The 19,877-nt window shown below is 40.8% G+C and overlaps 1 protein-coding gene across 1 annotated transcript in view; it reads left to right on the top strand.

The window, feature by feature from the left end:
* Positions 1–19,877, top strand: part of ACO1 (aconitase 1) — a 58,214-nt gene that overhangs the window by 24,918 nt on the left and 13,419 nt on the right. Inside the window, exons 6-13 of the mRNA XM_045562996.1 lie at positions 8,258–8,327; positions 8,458–8,641; positions 9,162–9,301; positions 11,794–11,965; positions 14,523–14,623; positions 15,585–15,701; positions 16,882–17,041; positions 18,311–18,446. Coding sequence (XP_045418952.1) covers positions 8,258–8,327; positions 8,458–8,641; positions 9,162–9,301; positions 11,794–11,965; positions 14,523–14,623; positions 15,585–15,701; positions 16,882–17,041; positions 18,311–18,446 — 1,080 coding nt within the window. The remainder of the gene's footprint in view (positions 1–8,257; positions 8,328–8,457; positions 8,642–9,161; positions 9,302–11,793; positions 11,966–14,522; positions 14,624–15,584; positions 15,702–16,881; positions 17,042–18,310; positions 18,447–19,877) is intronic.

The following is a 19,877-nucleotide window of genomic DNA, read 5'->3' as shown; positions in this document are numbered from 1 at the left end:
AACACACACACACACTCCTTACCCCAAGAGGTTGTCAATTCAAACATGTGTTTGACTTTAAAAGAATTTGGGTTTTTTTCATTCACTAGAACCTTATTGCTTTTTTGATGCTAAGTGACTGTTTCATGTCTGGCAATCTCTGCCTCTCCACGTGGGTTTCTATAATGCCTCTCCCTTTCTTTTCCTTTTTTTCCTCCTTCTGTTGTTTGGAATATCCTCTCTTTTCCTACCGAAATCCTCCCTGTCCTTCCAGGCCAGCTTAAATCCTCTTCTCTTAGGAATTCCTCACTCTCCAGCCTTTCAGACGGCCTGTCCTTCAGTTTGCTAGAAGGCTAAGATTTACTGTCTGCAGTGGGCCTGTAGTCCTTGAAGGGAAGTTGTCACTTGAGCTGCCTTGTGAGTAGAATGTCAGTTCCCCGAATGCAAGAGCTGAGCATGTAAATAGGCACTTAATACGCCAAACCGAGTAACCTTGAAATTAGCCTTGAGTTAAGTGAGAATATTGGTAAATGAGAATCCAAGTTGGGGTGGCCTTAACACCTTTAGAACAGGGAAAAACTAAATCTCTGAGGATAGTTGGGTTTCTCTTTTTATCTATCCCTTCACCCTTGGCATCCAAAGGTGTGCATATTAAAATGTCTTATTAAAGAAAACCTTTTACAGAAAAGAAAATTAAACATGTGAGTATGTAGTTGCCAACTAGCAACTTAGGCCTGACCTCTTAACAAACTTTGAATGTAAGTACTTCTTAAGCAAAATAAATGTAACATTTGTAACCCTAGCCCATTGAACAGATGACTTTCTAAATTCTGTGAGACTAAGGGTCAAATAGGGCCGGGTGTGGTGGCTCACGCCTGTAATCCCAGCAGTTTGGCAGGAGGATCACTTGAGGCCAGGAGTTTGAGACCAGCCTGGGCAACACAGTGAGACCTTGACTCTACACCAAACACAAAAAGTAACTGGGTGTGATGATGCATACCTGTATTCCTAGCTGCTCAGGAGGCTGTGGCAGGAGGATTGCTAGAGCCCAGGAGTTCCAGGTTACAGTGAGGTATGATCATGCCACAGCACTTCATCCTGAGCAACAGAGCAAGAAAGACGCTATCTCTAAAAGAAAAAAGAAAAAATTGAGTAGCAACAGAATAATGGTCAATTTTCCTGACTCAGTTTATTTTAATGAGCTTTTATCCTTAAATCTCATTGTCCAAAAGCCTTTGCTTTAAATTAGAAGTGTTGGGAGTGGATCTTTGGGTTAAAATGGCATCAGCATATTAACATTGTTATGCATTCCCAGTCCCCTGTAAGATACACAAAAAGACATAAAATACTAAAATGTGCTACAGTAGAATCCAAGAGAAGCACTTAGTGAAGTGCTAGGGCACAGCAGAGTACCTGATGAAGTTAAACTTGAGAGAAAGAAAACCATCGCCTTTGCCCTTTGAGCCAAAATGGTATAAACAAATGGGAACGAAGTGAGAAGAAACTCTGCCATCTGTCCTTTTCTCCAAATGGTGGAGAGTTTGTACCAGCCAAAACCATAAAGATTTCAGTTTGAAGGCTGGTGTAAAAATCAGCTGTAGCCATGTAACAGAGAACCCGAGAATGTAAGTGGCAGTCAAGAATAAGAATTGATTTCTTCTACAGGTTGGCTGGGAGGTCTGCTGACCTAGGTGAGCACAGTTGGGCAGCTCTGCTTTATGCTGCAGTAGCTGGTTGGCTGCTTACACGGCACCGTGCATCTGCGGGACAGCCAGGGCACTGTGTTCCATTTGTGCTGCTTTTGGGGCCCAGGCTGAGGGAGAAAGCAGCTATCTGTTGATCACAGAGGCTCAAGAGGACAAGCGGAAATACACAGTATCTCTAAGGTCTAGCTGAGGGCCAGCACAGAGTCACTTCTGTTCACAGTGCCATTGATGAAAGCAAGTCACATGGTTGAGCCCAAAGTTGGTATGGGGAGTACAGTCCACCTTTTGCAGAAATAACTGCAAGATTACACAACAAGGGTTTGGATATAGGGAGGGCAGTCAGGTACTGTTAAAAGGCTAGGATCTTAACCTAGAAGTGTGATTACATAAAAATTGTTATCAGCTATCAGTGGAGAAGGAAATAACTTTTCCACATACAATGCTGGGAAAATTAATTATTTAATGCAAGGCGCAATTCATATAAATTAAAGCATAAATGTTCAAAACTTTTAGAAGAAAATTGAAGTATTTATGTATCAAATGTCTCAATGAGAAGACTTTCCTAAATTTAGAAGCAATGAATGAAACAAGAAAAAAAAAGAAAGGAAAAAAGTAGATTTAATGACTTCAACGTTAAGAGGAAATGACCTGAAAAATATTTAAACAAATATGACAAAGTGTCAGTTATCCTTAATATATTCATATAAGAATGTGTGTGATCCATTTAGAAAAATAGTAAGTCCCTTTAGATAAATGAACAAAGGAAAGTGGACATTTCACAATAAAAGGAAATGCAAATGGTAGTAAACAGTATATAAAGTCTTTTCATTCAGTCTTACAAACAATAAAAAAGTAAAATATTTTAGATACCACTTTCTCTTATCAACACACTTAAGATTAGAAAATAAACATTAACTATGAAAGTTATAAGGGAGATACTTACACAGTACTGATAGCACTGTAAATTAGAAGTGATGACAGCAATATTTTTTATATATATATGTATCTGGATACATCTATGGAGAGAGAGAGACCTTAGAAGTTTCTATACCCTTGGTCCTGGAATTTCTACTTCCAGGCATACCCTTAATAGACAGCTGAAGTTCAGAAAAAGCTTAATGGGGATTAAAGTTGATTAAAGCATTATTTATTGTCATAAATAATAAAAGTATCATAAATAAAAATAATACATAAATCATTAGAGTATTATTTATAAATGAAAACCTAGAAACATTTCAATGTCCCACAAAGGAAAATTATTCGTTAAATTATGGTATGTCCCTACAGTGAATTATTAGGTAACCTTTACAGTTTTATTTACAAAGTGCTTAATAACACTTGGAACATGCTTACATTATAGCTCAGTGAGCTAGGTACTACAGTGCATGTATAGAGTGATCTCAGCTAGATGGAAAATTATGCAGGGATTAAAAGATTGGAAAGAGGTGCCAAACTGCTAAGCAGTTATGTCTGGTTTTTATTTTTACAATAAGATGCTAATATTTTTATAAGTAAAAGTCATTGAAGAATATGGAACAAACTATTCAAAAGGACACAAAAACACCTTTATTTACCTCCTTGGGGATTTAAATGGGTTCCATGTAACCTCAAAAGAAATTTAGAAAATTTTTGATCTCAAGTTAATATTGCCAATATCCAAACCAGATAAATTCAGCATAAAGAGAAATCTACTTTGTCCCCTGAACTGACAGACTGGATAGTTGCCAACTCTTGCCTTTCCTTTGGACTCTGAATCATTCTTAGGCAACTTGTCCCTCCACCCCCCCCAACTGCCCTGCCCCCACTCCTGCATTTTTGTTCTAAATTGCGTGAACTCAATGTTTTGGTTTCAAAAGGAAGACTTAAAAATACGTGTGTAAAATGTTCAGAAGTTATAAAGGTAGCCTCAAAAATCATGTCCAACTTCATTTTTATTGGAGACTTTCATTGATGTTGATCAGTTTACCTTCATTTTGTTGACCTGAAAGGGGAAGGTACTGATGGAGACAGAATTGTAATTGTTTTCATGTCTAAAGTCTATTGACTGAAAATTCAAAGAGCTCATGGCTATTAATGCATCTGGATCATCACCAAGTTCACTGTAATTTTCTTTTTTTTTTCCCTTTAGATCTTGACTTTCATCAACTCTGGTTTCAACTTTTTTTAGACCTTTTTCATTTACACTGTAGTATTGAAAACATTATTATGAAAACAACAGAATCCTCGGTGAACTTTGACCCAGATTGATATCCAAATCTAGCATATATATAAATATATAAAATCAGAGGACATATCTGTTAGAAGTGTTTTCAATGGTGATGTTTTTGTTTCTTGAGTTGTCGTTTTGCAATTTGACCTGTGGGTCTCTTTCCTCATTTTTGTAAGTCACTAAATGTGGTGTGTCTCAACCCTTGTGGAACTGTATGCTGTGGGCTTCTTTCCAGCTCTATTTCCAGGAATGAGCTAGAAAAACTGGATAAGGGGCAGTGGTAGAGCAGTAAATTTCTCAGTGAAATATTTCTAAACTCTTTGCCTGGTTTAAATAATACTAATTGGTCTCTCATACCATCTTTAGGAATTAAGGATCCAATTAACACATTATTATTGTAATGTTTTACAAAGTTATCTCAGAAATAACTTTTTTCTCCCAACAAGAATTTCATAACAATTTCTGACCAGATGTAATGAGTGTAAAAACTAATTCCTCTGTAAGTTGTGAATTTCTGGAGCTTCATTAAATGTAACTCTCAAAACTTGAACTATATCCAAATCTGAATTCAAATTAAGTAACTAAGGAGAAATTGTCTCTTTAGCCTGTGAGGCATTTACATTCAGAGACCTTATCAAAAGCCTACTAGATCAGGCTAATTTAGGAAAGTTTTGAGTGGTAGAAAAATCTGGATTCTAAATCTATTTATTCATTCCAATAACTAGAACTAGGCTAACTGAACCAAGCTTAGTGTAATAGATGTTTTATTTTCCTGAGTAAATAAGTTTTTGCCTGGAATTACTATATCATGAAACAGCCCAAGCATTTCTAGCTTCTGCTTCTGTGAATATGTTGCTTCTGTCAAACTGATGTCCCCAGCATTTTCTGGGGTAAACATTCCCTGTCCAGTCCTGCTTCTGCTGTGAGAAGCTCTGATGTCCTCTGGTGCTGGAGGGAAGAGGACCAGGGACAATGACCAGAAGCCCACAAGTGCTCAAAGGATGGCAGAAGAGGTGGGGGGGCGCCAGAGCAGGGGCCACATGTGGTTAAGATTCTCACCTGTGTTTGGTAGGAATCATGGTCGGAGATAACTGCCTTTTTTTTTTTTTAATTAAATCCATATAACAGACCCATTACGTGACAGTATTTACTCAAGAAACAGGTTATTTGAGAAGAAGGGAAAGATTAGTGAACACACAACTTCCATGCAGCTGGTAAGTGTAGGCACCTAGAAAAGGGGGCGAATTGTCCTGACCTGAGGGGTTGGAGGCGCTCCGAGGAGCATCACGTGATCTGGATCCTGCCACATGTTTACCAAGGAGAGAAGAGCCGGAAAAGGTGCTCTAGTCATAGAGAACAGAGTGTGCAAAGGCACGAGGAAAGTGGGGTTCGGGGAAGACAGGGCCATGGTGTGGCTGAAGCTGAGGGTTTGGACAGGAGGGTAGGAGAAGGTTTAAAAAGGAAAGTTGAGGTCAGATTGAAGGACTTGGGTTTTTACTACAAGGAATTTGTACTTTATTAGAAAATGGGGAATGATTGGCAGATTCAAGCTGGTGCATGATGATCTGTATTTTATAAAACTGATTCAGGTGACAGCACAAAAGGTAGGTTGAACGACTGAAAGGGCTGTTACTAGGAGGCTGTTTCTGGAATAAAGACTTTGATAGCTGTAGGGCTGAGTGGTGGGAGAGGAGGTCATTAGATGAGATATGGACAGACAAGGAAGAGGAACAGATATGGGGAAGGCAGGCCACACCGTAGAGTTGGGCCTGTTCAGTTTGTGGTGCCTGAGGTATTTCTGACACAGATGCCCAGGATATATGCGAAACGTAGATCTGGACTCAAAGAGAAGGGGGCTGTCCGGAGGGATGGAGCCCCCAGCGTATATTGAGATGAAGGTGGAAAGGTGGAGACAGTGCCTTGAGGAAGAGCTGCAGCTCGTCCAGAGGGTCCCGAAGGTCTGCTGAGGCAGGTGTCTGCTCCGGTGACCTGCCTTGTTCTGCTGTGGCAGGGTCTCTCCTTTCCCTATATCTTTCTTTTGCTTTTCTCTACCATGTATGCACATTCACGGACATTTGTTCTCTCAGGCAGGGATCAGCAGACTTTTTCTGTAAAGGGCCAATAGTAAATATTTTAGGCTTTGCTGGGCACGTACTATCTCTGTCACATATTCTTTTTTTACCCCAGCCTTTAAAAATGTGAAAATCATTCTTCCCTTGAGGGCCAACCCTGTGTGGGCATTGGGCTGAATTTGGTCCATGGACTATAGTTTGTAACCAACCCCCTGCTGTAAGGTCTCAGGAATCAATCCCATTAAAAACACTGATGCTTGTCTTGGAGAACGTTCACATCAAGAGAAAAAGAGAAAAAAGATCACTGGTAACTGAATATGTCTGTTGTGAGGTAAATACTACGGGCTTCCAGTCCTTTTCTTCCCAGGGAATGCCTGCCCGTCACTCTCTGGCCAACTCCCTGTCGTCCTGCAGACTACACCGATGTCGTTTCCCTCTGGAAGGCATTCTGGACGCCCTGGTCTGAGTTGATGGCCCTTTCTCAGTGCTCCCATGGCAGGCATTGATGATCACACCCGTTTATGATTGCCTGGGTGCTTCTCCGTGTCTCTCGCCAGGCTCTGAGCTCCAGGTGGGCAGTGAACGCGCAGCGTCTGCCCCATGGTACTCCCAGCACGTCGCACAGGATAGGCTCTCGTAGATTAATAAGTGAAGGGAGGGCGGGAGTGGGTGAGGAGGATCGTGGTTAAGGTAGAGACCTCAGCGCCAGTCAGACCCAGGTTCAGGTAACAGCTCTAAGATTTACCAGTCATCTGACTTTGGACAAATTCTCTAACCTTTCTGTGCCTCAGCTGCTGCTGCTATGCATCGAGGATGACAGTCCTGTCTACAGGAGGAGGTGTTGTGACCGTTGACTGAGTCCACGTGTGTAAAGCACTAAGGGCCTATAGCCTAATCTTGCCCTTTAGCTCCTGCTGCTGCTGCTGTTGTGCTAGTGGTTGTTATCAGCAATGCCACTGTCACTGCCACCTGCCACCGTCTGTGACTACCAGACTACCGCTCCAGGGAGGGAGTGTGGCATAAGGATTAAGAGAACTCTGGAGTCAGACTACCTGGGTTCCATTTTCAGTTCTCCCATTCACTAGCTTGTGTGGTACTAAGCAAGTTTTTAAATCTTCTCTCTGTGTCTGTTTCCTCATTTGAAAAATGTGGCTATTAGTTGTACCTAACTCAAAGAGTTATTACAAAGACTAAATGAGAAAATTAATGTAAAGCATTAAGAGTAGTGGCTGGTACCTAGGAATATCAGTAAGTGTTAACTATCATTAATGAATGCAGTCGGAGTTTGATCTTAGCTGTTAATTTTGCTCTCCTTTCCTGTGTTCACTCAGTCCTATGATATGCAATTTATGAGCACCTTCTGTGTGCCGAACCTGCAAACTTGTCCCTATGGCTTATTCTTCCTTGACTCAAAACAATGCAATTTATATAAAAATCTTGTAAAATCTTCTTGGTTCCCCACATTGTCCTGATGGACTGACTGACCTGAGTAAATCTCAGCATATAATCTGTGGTTTACAGACATTCTTAGGTGGCACCATCCTCCTCATAAGCCCCTGTCTGACAGGAGGTTGTGATTCTATAAATGACTAAGCCTACCGGCATTGCTGGTTTCCCTTCTCTGGACATAAACAGGTGAAAATGCCAGCCCAAACACAGCTCAGCTCAGAGAGGTGTTATGATGAGGTCATGGATGAGAAAGGGGTACAGAAACAAGGGGTCCTTAAACATCTCAGCTGCTATTGTCATATAAATGTCTTGAGTCTGTTTCTGAGAGTCAGACTTTATGATTAGATTAGTTTTAACTTGAACTCCAAACTGTAATTCTTTTTACTTTCACTAGTGACCTCCCTTTTTCTACCTTGTAATAGTCATGAATGAAATTCATAATACCACTTTGTTTATTCATCACCAATAAGTTTGACCAGTAACTTTTTTTTTTTTTTTTTTTTGAGACAGAGTCTCGCTCTGTTGCTGGGCTAGAGTGCTGTGGCGTCAGCTTAGCTCACAGCAACCTCAAATGCCTGGGCTCAAGCGATCCTCCTGAGTAGCTGGGACTACAGGCCCAGCTATTTTTTTCTATTTTCAGTCACCCAGCTAATTATTTTTTCTGTTATTAGTAGAGACAGGGTCTCACTCTTGCCCAAGCTGGTCTCTAACTCCTGACCTCCATTGATCCTCCAGCCTCGGCCTCCCTGAATGCTAGGATTACAGGTGTGAGCCACTGCACCTGGCCAACCAATAACATTTTAAGCCTCAAAATTTGTACATTTAGTTTTTCTCTCTGACAGGGCAGACAGTTTACAGAAGAACCAAGACCTGGAATTTGAAAGAAATAGAGAAAGATTTGAATTTTTAAAGGTATGGGCAGAGTTTGATTCCATTGTTTGGTTTTCTGTGTATGTGGGGCTCAAGGGAGAGGTGCCAAGGAGATGGGCTGAGTAAAGGTACCTCACGTGTTAATAGTGTTCTTTCCATTTGTCAATCCTAGTGGGGTTCCCAGGCTTTTCACAACATGCGGATTATTCCCCCTGGCTCAGGAATCATCCACCAGGTGAATCTGGAATATTTAGCAAGAGTGGTATTTGATCAGGATGGATATTACTATCCAGACAGCCTCGTGGGCACGGATTCGCACACTACCATGATTGATGGTTTGGGCGTTCTTGGTTGGGGTGAGTGTTCTTCTAGGTTTCTATTTCATATATGCTGTTCTTGGGCATATTTGATGCCATTACATCACAGTAGCATGACTTTGCATGACCCCAAGTATTGGAGAGGTACTTTTGTCTGTTTTATTCACTGCTGCTTTTCCAGTGCCCAGAAAAGCACTTTATACTTAGGCACTCAATAGTTACATTTGGAAGAATGAACTGGAACAAGGGATTAGGGACATTTAGCATAAATGAAAATCACCTGGGGTGTTTGTTACAAATGGAGATGCCCGAAGCCTGCACTCCTTTGGGTGTGGCACCGAGGGGATTTTGACACAAGTATTTGGGGGGCCACACTTTGAGAAACACTTGTTAAATATTTTGTAGAGGGAAATAGAGAAAAAAATAACTGCTCTTTCTAGATACATAGCTCAACTCTGTACCAGTTAAACATTATAGCTATTAAATGACACTGAATTTGTATCTGAGAGACACAGGGAGGAATAACGAAAGCATTACTCTGGTCATGCATTCATTGCAGGTGTGGGTGGTATCGAAGCAGAAGCTGTCATGCTGGGTCAGCCAATCAGCATGGTGCTTCCCCAGGTGGTTGGCTACATGCTGATGGGGAAGCCCCACCCTCTGGTAACGTCCACTGACATCGTGCTCACCATAACCAAGGTAACGACGTGCTGCCTCTTCTGTGGTCTCGGAAAGCCACTCTGACAAATGGGGAGGAAATATGTAATGGAGTCTCTCTTGGTTTCCGTGTGCTCTAGAAATGCGGGGAAACTAACTACATTGATGATTTTGAAAGGAGATGAGATAAGGGGAGTATTCTGTGGTTATGTTTGGATAATTGTGTCCATTTTACTCTTCTGTTGCTGCAGAGATCTTTTGCTTAAAATTTTTTTAAAATTACGAAATAGTGTAGGCCGGGCGCGGTGGCTCACGCCTGTAATCCTAGCACTCTGGGAGGCCGAGGCGGGTGGATTGTTTGAGCTCAGGAGTTCGAGACCAGCCTGAGCAAGAGCGAGACCCCATCTCTACTAAAAATAGAAAGAAATTATATGGACAGCTAAAAATATATATAGAAAAAATTAGCCGGGCATGATGGCGCATGCCTGTAGTCCCAGCTACTCAGGAGGCTGAGGCAGTAGGATCGCTTCAGCCCAGGAGTTTGAGGTTGCTGTGAGCTAGGCTGATGCCACGGCACTCACTCTAGCCCGGGCAACAGAGCGAGACTCTGTCTCAAAAAAAAAAAAAAAATTATGAAATAGTGCAAATACACAGAAATTAAAATGGCTTTCATACACCCACCACCTGGATTTAACAGATGACATTTTGCCATATTTGCTTCAGAGTGCTCTCTATATATTTTTAAAGAAATATGATGTAATGTTTTTGACTAAAGCTACACTTACCATTCCTAAAACTATCATTATTCTGAGGTTGAGAGAAGCATTCCCATGCATATGTTTATACTTTTTTTTCTACATAGTTCCTCTTTATATGTAAGTAGCAAATTAGTTCCATGAATAGTGCTTGACCTTTTTTATTCTCTGTATTATAAGTTACATTATTGTAACAGATGTTTCTCCATAGTTCCTCTTTATATGTAAGTAGCAAATTAGTTCCATGAATAGTGCTTGACTTTTTTTATTCTCTACTCTGTATTATAAGTTACATTATTGTAACAGATGTTTCTCCAGGCTGTAAAATAATAGGTTTTTTCTTTAGCTAGAAAATTATCTTTTTTTTGTGATTTACTTGTTTTGCAAAAACGCCTTTTCATTTTGAGAGACTGTTAGAAAAGCGATGGTTTTTTTATTACCACAAACAATTTTTTTTTTTTGGTTTTATAATTTGGAAGCTTAGGGTCTTTTGAGTGGACACTATATTGTTAAAGGCCAAAATAAGTTTCTCTTTGATTTAATCTTTGTAGAATTTGTTTTTTTTTTTTTTTTTTTTTGAGACAGAGTGTCACTTTGTTGCCCAGGCTAGAGTGAGTGCCGTGGCGTCAGCCTAGCTCACAGCAACCTCAAACTCCTGGGCTTAAGCGATCCTACTGCCTCAGCCTCCCAAGTAGCTGGGACTACAGGCATGCGCCACCATGCCTGGCTAATTTTTTCTATATATATTTTAGTTGTCCAGATAATTTCTTTCTATTTTTAGTAGAGACGGGGTCTCGCTCAGGCTGGTCTCGAACTCCTGACCTTGAGCGATCCACCTGCCTCGGCCTCCCAGAGGGCTAGGATTACAGGCGTGAGCCACCGCGCCCGGCCTCTTTGTAGAATTTGGAAGTGAATTTATTTAAACACAGCTTATCACAGATGTCCGCGCACTCTTTTTTTAGATGTGGAATGATACTGGACTTGCTCACAAAATTTGGCAGAATTCCCTATGACCCAAAGAGCCTGCCCATGTGGTTGTCCACAGCCCATGAGACTGGCTTCATGCAGGGCTGAGTTAGTCACTGGGGCCTCACTCCTGGCTGGTGGCTTGTGTGGAAAAGATCTGGCAAGTCAGACATGGGGACCTTTTGGTTGCATTTGGCTTGTGGCTGTAGCATGAATTTTATTCATTTCGCCTATGAAAACAAGTCATTTTCTTACTCAGTGCAAGTTATTTATTTAGATTGAAAGAGTTTAATATTTAGCACTTACAGGCACTTCCAGTGATCCCATTAGAAAGAGACAGAGTATTACTCATTTTGAAAACTTTTCTTAATGTTATTTGTATTTCTCATGTGCTTTTTCTTTCTTTTTAAAATAATAACCTTGAAATAATCTTAAATTTATAGGAGAGTTGGTATAAAGGTAGTATAGACAATTTTGGTTATCTTTCTCCCAGCTTCCCATAATGTTAGCATCTTACATACCGTGGCACATTTATCAAAACTAAGAAGTTAACATTGGTATGGCACTCTTAACTAAACTACAGACTTCACCAGTTTCTTTCAGTAATGTCTCTTTTCTGTTCCAGGATACCATGTTGCATTTAGTTGGCATTGGTTTTTAAATTTTATTTTTTAAAGCAATCAAAAATATGTTGGGCTAATTTATTGTTTGTGTTTATTCACAAGACTGTCTTATAAGAATTGCAAGATAGTATTCTGCATTTTAAACATGGGCTGTCAAATCTCAAGCTTTTCTGTTGTTTCTGCTACTCAGCACCTCCGCCAGGTTGGAGTAGTGGGCAAATTTGTTGAGTTCTTTGGGCCAGGAGTTGCCCAGTTATCTATTGCTGACCGAGCTACAATTGCTAACATGTGTCCAGAGTACGGAGCAACTGCTGCCTTTTTCCCAGTTGATGAAGTTAGTATCAAGTATCTGGAGCAGACAGGTAAGTAAAGGACCATTAAAGCAGAGGGCTGTTGGTGAAAGTTTCATAAACACTGAGAATCGGAGCACTGCCTTCTGCCTCTGCCCAACAGAATGCAGTGGGTTAGAGTTACACAATGTTTTTCTCCCTATGGAGCCAAAATGGATTGTTGGGATTTAAGGAGGTATGAGACAGAGATGGTGTGGCCAGTAGAAAGAGTTCAGGCACTCCAGAAGCCTGGATATTTATAGTGCCCTTCTACTGCTAGTTTTTTGATATTAAACAAGTGATCTTAGTAATGGTACCTACTACCTATGGGGTACCCTGCTGTGTACCGGGCACATGTATATGCATTTGTTGTCATCCTCTTCACAGATCTATAGGATAGATTGATTGATTAGCTAATTAACTAATAAGAGAAAACTGAGGATAAGAGAAATGTTATATCACCCAAGACTGAGACACAGCAGAGCCAGAATCCACACCTGCAGCTGCCTGGCTCCAAGCAGGATGGCACTCTGCAGCGCCCTCTCGGGCCTGTCCAAAAGGTGAAATGAGAGACAGTATATCAAGGCATTTAGATCTCTTTAACTCTGTATGTATTTGTTTAGAAATTTGACTTTTAACTTTGAGAAAGCTTTTTTTTATTGTCTCAAGTTTATTATAAAAATAGTAAGTTTTCATTCAGTCATCCATTTAACAAATTATCAATATCTGGTCTAGTTCCCAAAGACACAGCAGTGAATGAGATAAAGTCCCTGCCCTCATAGAGCTTACGTTCCAGTGAGGGAGAAAGACAGTGAACAAGTAAACAGCCGTGTAAGTGTGGTAGTGAAAAAGTAAGCAGGGAGGGGGTTGAAGTACCCTGGGAGTGCTTTTTATATAAGAGGAAGGTCAGCAAAGGACCCTTGGAGGTGAAATTTGAACAGGTGTCTAAGAGAAGGGACAAGCCATGGGAAGGGTTTTGTGAGAATCTTACAGACTCTAAATAAATCCAGGTCTTCTCCCATAGCCTGAGGAAATTCCTCTAGAAATAGTAAAGACTGTGACAGAAAAGTTTATTTTTAAAAATGTTTTTATTAGAAAAAGTTTTTATTAAATACAAGTATATTGGAATTGATTAATACGTCCTTGTTCCCCAAAGGATTTGAAATGAAAAAGATGTAGAACTAAAAGAATAGAATAAACAGTTGAGGAACTCAGCTCCAGAGGGACGGGGTGTGTGCTGGTAAGGGGAGAAAAGCTGCAGGGTGTATCCAGAGGGAAGATGAGTTTCTGTGGTGCAGGAGGTGATCACTAGGCTTCCTGCTGATCCAGTGCCAGATTTGTAAACTCTATTAAATTGAAACAAATATATTGCTTCAGAAGCGTCCGATCCTTTCTCATACAAACCCTAAGAGAAATTTCTCCCATTCGTCCTTGTGAGGAGCATGGCATGGAATGTGTATGGTAAACAATTGGCTCAACAATAGGTCATGATAAGTACGTTAATGAAGCTTGGACAGCTGTTGTTTTATGAAGTCCGTGCTGAAAGCTGACGATTTTTACAATTCAGTTAGAAAAGACAAAAATTCTGATGTATGGTGGGTCCAAGAATCAAGCTTTCAGTCTCTTGTGACTGTCAGAGAAATGGGTGGATTGCATGTCCATTGGATGTACTTTGTGAGTATTATCTCCTACACCAGGGTCTTGATAAGAATTAAATGGCAGAGGGCTCAGAGTCATATTCCTGGTGATACAACATTGCGAGTTAAGACTTTGAGCTTTGGAGTCAAACTCAAGTTCAGATCCTGGTTCTGCCATTTATACTGGCTATGTTCCATGGAAAACTTACTTAATCTTCTTGAGCCACCATTTCCTCATCTATAAATGAGCATAATAATTGTACTTGTCTCATAGGGTCATGATAAAGGATTAGAGATTGAGATAACGCATTTAGAATGTTTAGCACACAGTGCAAGAGGCACACAGAAAGTGCTTATAGCTTGGGGTGGAGGTGAGGTGGGTTATTATTTTAAAAATAATGTGGAATGCTGAAAGTCTTTATGGCCAGTTGAAGGTAGATGCATAGGTGTGCTTTGACAATTAGCTCAGGCTTAGGATTCTCCTAATTAAGGGCTGTAACCAAAAAGAGGGGGAGGCTGGGCACAGTGGCTCACACCTGGCAGTTTGGGAGGCTGAAGCAAGGGGATCACTTGGGCCCAGGAGTTTGAGGTTGCAGTAAAGACACCACTGCACTCTAGCCCAGACAACAGAGCGAGACCCTGTCTCAAATAAAAAACAAAACAAACCTAAAAAGCAAGAAGAGGAGGAGTACCTGTAGGTAGAACCAGAATCTTTTTCAGAAAATAGTCACTTTGTTAGGAATAACACATCAGTTAATGGCCCCTAATAAAAAGCAGCATCAGCTAGAGAGTTGAACTGTTAGCCTGGAAGCTGAAATATCAACAGCTGTTGGTGTGTGTGAGTGAAACATATATTACATACTTGTGTAATTGCTGATGGAAGTATGAGTTTATAGTCTTCAACCAGGAAATATTAACATATGTTACATGTTACTCCATAACCTGCCATTTAGGTCGTGATGAAAAAACAGTAAAGCACATTAAAAAATATCTTCAGGCTGTGGGAATGTTTCGAGATTTCAATGACTCTTCTCAAGACCCAGACTTCGCCCAGGTATGAGAGCGCCTTCCACGGAGCACCTATTTCCTCCTCCTCAAGTCTGTGGTTTTAGTTGCATGTGTTTTTTCGGGGGTGGAGGGGTGGTGTGTATACTTGAAGGAAATTAGTCACTGCCAAGTTTGCAGGAGAACAGAATGTTAAAAGTCTGAAAAATCAAAAGGATAAGGAAATTGTAAACATATCAGAATAATATAACTTCTTACATTCCTATTGGCCTAATCATTGTGAGTTGAGTGTGCTCTCCTCTTTTGACACCCCTCCTGTCAAAGACCGTGGAAAGACTTTACTGGAGGAGCAACAGCTATTAATATTTAAAGGCTAAGCCCATCATTATTATAGACCTAGAAAGAAGGGAAGGTGCAAATAAATCAGTTAGTTCTATTTATCCAATGATTTACCTTTATTTTCTAGAATGCAAACTGAATCCACATTTCTCTAGACAGCCAAGATTGGAGGGTAAACTGGACTTGGGACTCTTGTTTTGTTCCAGATTACATTGAGGGAAGGAAATCTTCAATTCAACTAAGGCCCATTTCCTGGCATTGATGACTGAATGGCTGCATCTCTCCCCAATCACCCTAGAAGTATAATGGTTTATGTATCATTTCAGTAGAAAACCCATCTCAACCCACCTTCAGTGATAAGAAGCATCCACGAGCTGCTTTCTAAGGGTGGGCTAGTGGAAGACGCTGGGCAGCACCTGCAGTGCCCACCCTGACCTTCTGAGGGGCAGCAAGGCTTCCTGCCTGTGTCATGCTACATAAGTGCTCATCTTGATCTTGGGAAATTAACCACTGAAGTGTTAAACAGTAGCTTTTTTGTTTTTGAATGTGGTTGTTTTGTTATTTTTGCTTATTTTTATTGTTGTGATGTTTTAAGTTCTCTGGCATGCCTTGTGATTCCTCTTTATGGGTATAATGTAAATTCTATAATTCCTTTTCTTTTGGATGAACAGACTGTGGAATTAGATTTAAAAACAGTTGTGCCTTGCTGCAGTGGACCCAAAAGGCCTCAGGACAAGGTTGCTGTGTCTGACATGAAAAAGGACTTTGAGAGCTGCCTTGGAGCCAAGGTAGGGGCCTGGTAGAGGAGGTTGAAATCCTCCCACCCCCACCCCGCCTGGTTTCACCCCACTTGATGATGACTCTTTTCTGCAGCCTGGTGCCAAGGGCGTTTCTTCTCCACTCAGAAGCCCTTAATGACACCCCTGTCAGCTACAGGCCACTCAGCTTCCTTAGAGCACATTCCCTGTAAACACAATTCAGCCCTCCTTTTTCAGCATATCTCCTGATTGTCACATGGCTCCCGCCACATTGTTTACTCTACTTACCTAGGCTTTCCTGGCCATCATGTCTTCGTTCAGGACACTCCCTGCCTGCCTGTCTCTTCCTTATCTCCTCGTGTCCTATTCTGTGAGCTCCATAAAGCCCGGTTCAGATACCAGCTCCTCTGCAGCGTGGCCCCAGACTCTCATAGCAGAAAGTCATCTTTCCCTCATTTGAAACTTCCTGGCACTGGGTCTGAAGCCCTTTGATGGCGTTCTGTATTCTTTAACTCACATAGTCAGTACTTTATCTGCATGTATGGTTTCTCTTACTGGGCTGTATGCTTGAGAATGGGATTTGTGTCTGAATCACCTTGGTATCCCACAAAGTACCTAGCATAATGTCTTGTACACAGTAGTTTTCACTGAACGTTTCTTGAATGAGGGATGAAGATGTGTGATAGGTTTTATCTGGGGAACACCAGCATTATACCAAGTGTTTAGCTGTACTTTATTTGCATTACTGATCATGATTCGTTGACTCTGGTCAAAATGGTGCCTTTTCCTAAACTTCCATAAGGCTAAAATCAGTAGCTTCAGTCAGTCTGTATCCATTAAACTCTATAATAATGTCATTGAGTTTTATTTAGACTAGCTTTGAAATAAATTTGTAGTTTTAGTATTTCCATCTTTGAGGTGGGAAGGAGGTAATTATTACTAATTTCAATAGTAAATTCAGAAATCATGACTGCCTTTTGTAAAGATTTAGAAAGAGTAAAGAGAAGTTTAATTTTTCTGTAGCGTTTCAGAGTTTGCTAGCAGAAATATTTGTTTTGTTAAGAATCGGCCTTTAAAATTATTGTTACCAAAGTATTCCTTCTTCCAACGTGAGAACTTTTGAGCATATATATTTTTTCTATATCAAGATGTATATATCTCATATGCATTTTTCTTCCTATATAATATATATATTTTTTTCTTCTTATAGCAAGGATTTAAAGGCTTCCAAGTTGCTCCAGACCACCATAATGATCATAGGACATTTATGTATGATAATAGTGAGTTCACACTTACTCATGGTTCTGTGGTCATCGCTGCCATTACTAGCTGCACAAATACCAGTAATCCGTCTGTGATGCTGGGAGCAGGTGAGTGCATTTGACTCCATCCCCGTAGTCATGTGGATGTGTAGGTGGAAATCTCCCAAGACATGGCCCAGGGTCTTAGCTGAGTTCTGCATGTAGTTCCCTGAATCTTGCCTTTTCCAGATACGGAGATTTATTGGCCCAGAAATACCTACACAATAAATAGCATCCAAAGCAAAGTATTTAAAGGAGAATACACAATGCATAATAGTTTTTCTCTTGCGAATTAACACAGAAAACATGTAGAAGGTGGCAAAGGAAGCTGAATTTCTGGTAAAGCCTAGAATCTTGTGTCAGACTTTGGAAGGAAAAAAAACCCTGTTGTCATGTCACAGACTTTGTTTTCTGTCAAACACCTGACCAGTTCTGCGTTAGATATGTTGGCAAGTGCGTCTGAATTAGGGCATAGGGCACTGGTGCACCTGACCTGTTAAGCAATTCCAGATAAGCAGTTAATATTTACATGCGTGCTTTCACTAACATAAGGCCTTTGCAGTCCAAGCTTTTAGCCATCCCCGAGAGTATCTCTCGTGTCCATAGACAGTGTCAGCAGTTCCTTTTTTATGAAGCAGACACTAGCCTGAGGAAAACCTTTGTCTGAGTCCATCATTGCCACCTAAGCTTTCCTTGTCCAGAGCAAGCCAGTCTTCTTAAGACAAGTCACTAGCTTGTCTGTAGTTTTTTGTCCCTTTATGCTCCCACCCCCACTCCTTATTTTTTTTCATACTTCTGTGATACTTCCTGAGACAGAGCACCTAGTGTTCCAGTAACAGCCTCTGTCTCTGCCAAAATCCAGTAGCCCAGGAGCTCTTGATCCTCCACTTCAAGAAATATTTGAAGACTACATTTTCACTTCTCAGCTGACCATTCCTTACCAACCAGGACTCAATGGATATACTTTCAGAAAGGGACCCTCCAATTACGATTTTCATCCAGACAAACATAATTACAAAGATCACTTCTAAAAATTGAAAACTCATTTTGTGGCTCCTAAGTGGCTTTAGGTTTATCTCTTTAAAAAAAAAAAAAGTAAACACATCTCTTTCTTCATTTCCGTGACTAATTTTGAGTTTACTGCATACATGTGATTTACTCTGGGCCCGTGAGCTTCCATTAGGCAGCAGAAATGGCAATGAGTGCCAGCACGAAGGGGGCTTTGTCAGGCTGTGGCAGGAATTACAGACTGAAAAATCAGGTTCTTCCCTGAAGCGTCCCTGGCACCTAGAGCAGGAGGCAGCCACCCACACTGTCTCCGTGTTTGCCATTTCACAGGACTGTTAGCAAAGAAAGCTGTGGATGCTGGCCTGAATGTGAAGCCTTATATCAAAACTAGCCTGTCTCCTGGGAGCGGTGTGGTCACCTACTACCTGCGAGAAAGTGGAGTCATGCCTTATCTGTCTCAACTTGGGTGAGGGAGAGTTTTCTTTTACACCATTGCTCTTGTTGCATTTTATTCCTCATGTGTCTCGCTTGTCACCTTGTAACAGATGTGAGCTTATCTGATGGTATCTAATTGCATAATCTTTTATCAGATGGTAGATAGACTTAAACCCTTACATTTCCTCTAAATAGGGCCCTCTTGTCCTGTACAGTTGTGCTGGTTGTTCATCATACAAGGGTGCCCTCTAAGGGCAGAGCAGGGGCTAAAGTTGGGCCTGTGCTCTGCTTCACCAAGCCTTGTGCTCTGATGTGGTGCTGCACCCTCCTAGAGGAGGGGGGTGTCTTTTCTCAGTTGCACCCAGGTGTGCTATGGGCTAACAGTGACCCTGCAACTGCGAGTCTGCCTTTTGGTCTGAAAATAATTAATTACGATGGCTGAAAGCATTCTAATTCCTTGAGGCAAATACCTTCTGAGAAATTCATCCTTAGGTGATTTTATCCTTGTTGGAACATCACAGAATGTACTTATGCAAGCTTAGATGGTACAGCCTACTGCACTCCTGGGCTATACACTATAGCCTCTTGCTCCTAGGCTACAGAGCTGTACAGCATGTTACTGAACTGAATACTGTAGACAGTTGTAACACAATGGTGTTTGTGTATCTAAACACAGAAAGATACAGTAAAAATATGGTATAAAAGATTTTTAAAAAACAGTACACCTGTGTAGGCACTTACCATGAATGGAGCTTGCAGGACTTAAAGTTGCTCAGGTGAGTCAGTGAGTGAGCGGTGAGTGAATGTGAAGGCCATTACTGTACACTGCCGTTGACCTTATAAACGTTATACACTTAGGCTACACTAAATTTATAAAAAATATTTTTTCTTTAATAAATTAACAGCTTACTTCACTTTCCTACTTATAAACTTGTTAATTTTTTAAAACTTTTTGACTCATTTATAATAACACTTAGCTTAAAACATGAACTCATTGTACAGATGTACCAAAATATTTTCTTTCTTTATATCCTTATTCTATAAGCTTTTTTCCATTTTTAAAATTTTTTATTCTTTTTCTACTTTTTAAACTTTTTGGTTAAAAACTAAGACACAAACACCTGACACAGCCGCCTCGGCCTGCACAGGGTCAGGATCATCAATATCAGTGTCTTCTACCTTCTACCTCCACATCTTGTCCCACTGGGAGGCCTTCAGGGGCAGTACCACCCATGAGCTGTCATTTCTTGTGATAACAATGCCTCCTTCTGGAATACCCTCTGAAGGACCTGCCTGGACAGTTAACTTTTTTTTTAAGTGAAAGGAGTAAACTTTAAAAATCATGACGAAAAGTCAGCGTAGTAGGTCTGTCTACAACAGCATCACCGCAGACCCGTAAGTAATGCAATGCATTGTAATTATAATAGCTACAGTGTTAATAGCTGATGACAACTTTTCAGCA

This window comes from Lemur catta, chromosome 10 (assembly GCF_020740605.2).
Source record: "Lemur catta isolate mLemCat1 chromosome 10, mLemCat1.pri, whole genome shotgun sequence".
NCBI lineage: Eukaryota > Metazoa > Chordata > Mammalia > Primates > Lemuridae > Lemur > Lemur catta.
Note: the sequence above shows the minus strand (reverse complement) of the source record. Positions and strands in the feature narration are given on the sequence as shown.